The sequence below is a fragment of the Panicum virgatum genome, chromosome 5K, assembly GCF_016808335.1.
Source record: "Panicum virgatum strain AP13 chromosome 5K, P.virgatum_v5, whole genome shotgun sequence".
Taxonomy (NCBI): Eukaryota; Viridiplantae; Streptophyta; class Magnoliopsida; order Poales; family Poaceae; genus Panicum; species Panicum virgatum.
The window spans coordinates 6751616-6754806 of NC_053140.1; the positions used below are offsets into that span (position 1 = coordinate 6751616).

The 3191-nt window shown below is 46.6% G+C and overlaps 1 protein-coding gene across 1 annotated transcript; it reads left to right on the forward strand.

Annotated features, from left to right (window-relative positions):
- The first annotated feature begins 276 nt into the window (after positions 1–276).
- On the forward strand, positions 277–2358 carry LOC120710468 (neural Wiskott-Aldrich syndrome protein-like). Its single transcript, XM_039996149.1, has 2 exons — positions 277–766; positions 1998–2358. The coding sequence occupies exons 1-2, from the start codon at positions 386–388 to the stop codon at positions 2004–2006; spliced, it is 390 nt and encodes a 129-aa protein (XP_039852083.1). The 5' UTR covers positions 277–385; the 3' UTR covers positions 2007–2358.
- Positions 2359–3191: the final 833 nt, after the last annotated feature.

Here is a 3191-nt window from a genome sequence, read left to right on the forward strand (position 1 = left end):
GTTAGCACTCGCCGCCCAGTGAGTCCTGTGCGCGACGGGCGAGACCCTTGGTCTCCACGATGCTCGAGTCAAACTTTCCACCCAGTCAGTACTACAGTGCAGGACGCGTCAGGCTTGGGGTGACGGGGAGCTGTGGAGCACCGTGCACGAAAGCTATCTCATGTCTGGTGATGGAACAATTCAGCTCAGATGCAATTACGACCCTCTGCTCGCCACGACGTCGAGGTTGGCTGGCCACGCGCCGCTCGACTCGGGCACTTCGTCCACGACCCGCCCAGTGCCTTCTCGGCTTGCTTGTGTCCCCATCTCACTCTCCTCCCCTCCCTCGACACGGCAACCCGGTCCCTGCCCCCAGCTGCTCACGGGCGAGCTCGCCGTCGCGCCCATGGCGCCGCCGCCCACGGCCTCCACGCGGAGCCCCTCCTCCGCTCATCCTCGCCCCCAACCGTATTCCCAGCGAGCTTCGTGGCCTCTCACTGGTCCTCCCAAGCCCACTCACCACCGCCCCCAAGCCACCGGTGAGCTGCCGCCGCGGTACAGACCGCCGCCGGCCGTCTGCTCCAGTGGAACTCCACTCCCCAACCCTCCTCCGCCCGAGATAGCCCTCGGAATCGGTCCCCCACCTCACCCCGAAGCTCTCCAACTAGTCCTTGCCGCCCCTCCTTCACCGGAGCGCCGCCGCCGCGGAGCTCCACCACCGCCGGCCGCCCTGCTCTGTGGAGCCGCCGCCTCGGGCCTCCTCCCCGCAAACCGAGGACACCCAGAGGTGCGTCTCAGTCCCCTCTTCCTTTTCCCCAACTTTTCCCCCACCTCCGGTGCCTCCCCTCGCCGGAAAACAGCGCCGGAGACCCTCCCCTGTTCTGTTCCCTCCGCCAAGGGCCTCCCGTGAGAAGAAATAGAAATCCAGGGGCCTAGATGCAAAAGTTCGTTTCCTTTTTCTTTTGTTTTCAAAAACAGCAAACTTGTAAATTCCATATAAAATCGTATAAAAATCATGAAAATGCAAACTAAAATGTTTTGGAATCCTTAGATCAAAACCTACAACTTTTGTTACAGTCACATGTTCATATTATGCTTCTATTTTAATCTAGGATAAAGATTAGATTAAATAGCACACAAATGTATCTCCTGTTGTAGGGATGACCTAAGGCTAGTTTTTGGACAGAGTACTGCACCCTATATTAATAGCTTACTGTAAAAATTTGAGGACATTTTGACAACTCTAGCTATAGGTTTCATTAGATCTTGGTTTATGCCTTTGTTAAATAAAATTTAATCCACAGGGTTCTGTTTTAATTTTCCTGAGCTGAAATTTTTACAGAAGCCTTATTTTAGTTCCTAGATGCTAGAGAAAAATTTTGGGAATTTTTAGTAAGGTATCACTAGTCCTTTTTATTTATTCATGAATAAACTTTGTAAATCAAAAACCCTAGTTTCCTTCATTAGAATAATCTCATACTTTTACTAGAGCTCTCCCTTGAGTACATAATCATGACAGTAAAGTTTGAGCCCCTGAACTCAGTATAATTGCTTGTATGACTTAAACTTGATTAATGTAGCGATCACGTGTTTTATTTTTCATGCCTTGTGTACTGATCTTTTAAATCTGAAAAATTTATAGTAATCTCATCTTAGGATAGTCAACATTCAGTTAAGCTTTCACTGTCATTAATTGCACTATTTGACCTATATAATTTAGCCTTTAGCTAGGAGGAACTCTATTGTTGGACTATACACTGGTGATTTAGTCTTTGTTAAAGTGCTGGTGTTACATGAGTTAGTAAGATTTTGAAACCACCCCGTTCTTTTATGAACTAAGTTGTATTAAATAACTACTTTATAAATGACTGCCCAGGAAATGTTAATTAAGAAGTTTCACATCCAAACTCACCTCATGTTGGACTACAACTTTATCGTGAAGGAAAAATAATAACATCTACATGTTGAGCAACTCGGAACTTTGCATTCATACATATGCATTATTGCATTCCATTCAGGTGCGATAGATGAACCGCATGGAGGATGTGATGTCGAAGCCGAGCCAGAAGACGGTGAATGGTGGACACGTCTAGAAGATGGACGGTTGGATTCCGATGTGCTCGACCGAAGGAAGATGCTCGCTGAGCACTTATTCTTTAACTAACACTGACCTAGTGTTATTTCCAGGCAAGCCCCGGAGCATGTCCTATCTATTTTTAAATTTTTGCAACTTATTACCGTTTCTATCTACTTACGCATTTAAGTTTACAGGAGTTGCTTGGAACCTTAGCTGCATGATCCAGGTACCTATGCTTGAACACTAGTATGTGTAGGTCGCTAGTTGGCTAGGCTAATGGTTCGGTAGAAGTCGAGTGATTTCCTGTCACTCGCGAGAACTATAGGAGTTGAATGTCTACTATATACTGCAACTATAAGGCTCACGGGCGGGGTTGTGGTACTTGTGATACCCCGTCTGTTTAGTGAAAATGGATAAGGCCGCAGTGTGTGGTAGTAGTGGTTAAGCGTTTGAACGTACTAGACACATGCCGAGAATATGGTAATCGGTAAGCTTAAGTACCTGATTGGACCGGCAAGTGGACTTTACTTTCACCTTCTTTGAACATCGTTTCTCATGCGCGCACATGCGGGTGCAGAGTCGTCGTACTCTGTAGTCGAGGACGGTGAACCTGATCCACAACCCGGAAAGAAAGGGGAAATGTTGCACGTGTGACTCTGCGAGTAACCACGTGACGTGTGTTTAGGTCTGCCTTGCAAGGTTAACAAATTCGATTCGAATCGTCCGCTTCTCACGGTTTGGGACTGCTTAACCCTTTTGCTACATAGAGTAAGAAGTGAAAGTTGAGAACGATGAATATGGTTGATTGGATGGTAAAAGATAATTGTTTTCACCATGGATGCTATTGGATAGATGCTCACCTAGAATGGTTATTTGAACTAGAACCTGAAAACTAAAACCTATAATTAAGGATCCACTCTTTACTGCTTTTCGGCAAAACAAACCCCTCCAGCCAAAAGCCTTGCATGTCTAGATAAAGGGCTAAGTATACCCTCAGTCGGGTAAGCCTTGCTGAGTATTAGAATACTCAGCCTTGCTTGTGGCTTTGTTTTTCAGGTGGTACATCTGAGGATGTGGTTGACGTCATGTACGGGCTTCATCATGACGTCTTGATTCGTCGGTAGAATATCTTTCA

What these genes read in the sequence shown, in the direction of transcription:
- LOC120710468 (XM_039996149.1), top strand. Translation starts at nt 386, where the DNA reads ATGGCGCCGCCGCCCACGGCCTCCACGCGGAGCCCCTCCTCCGCTCAT.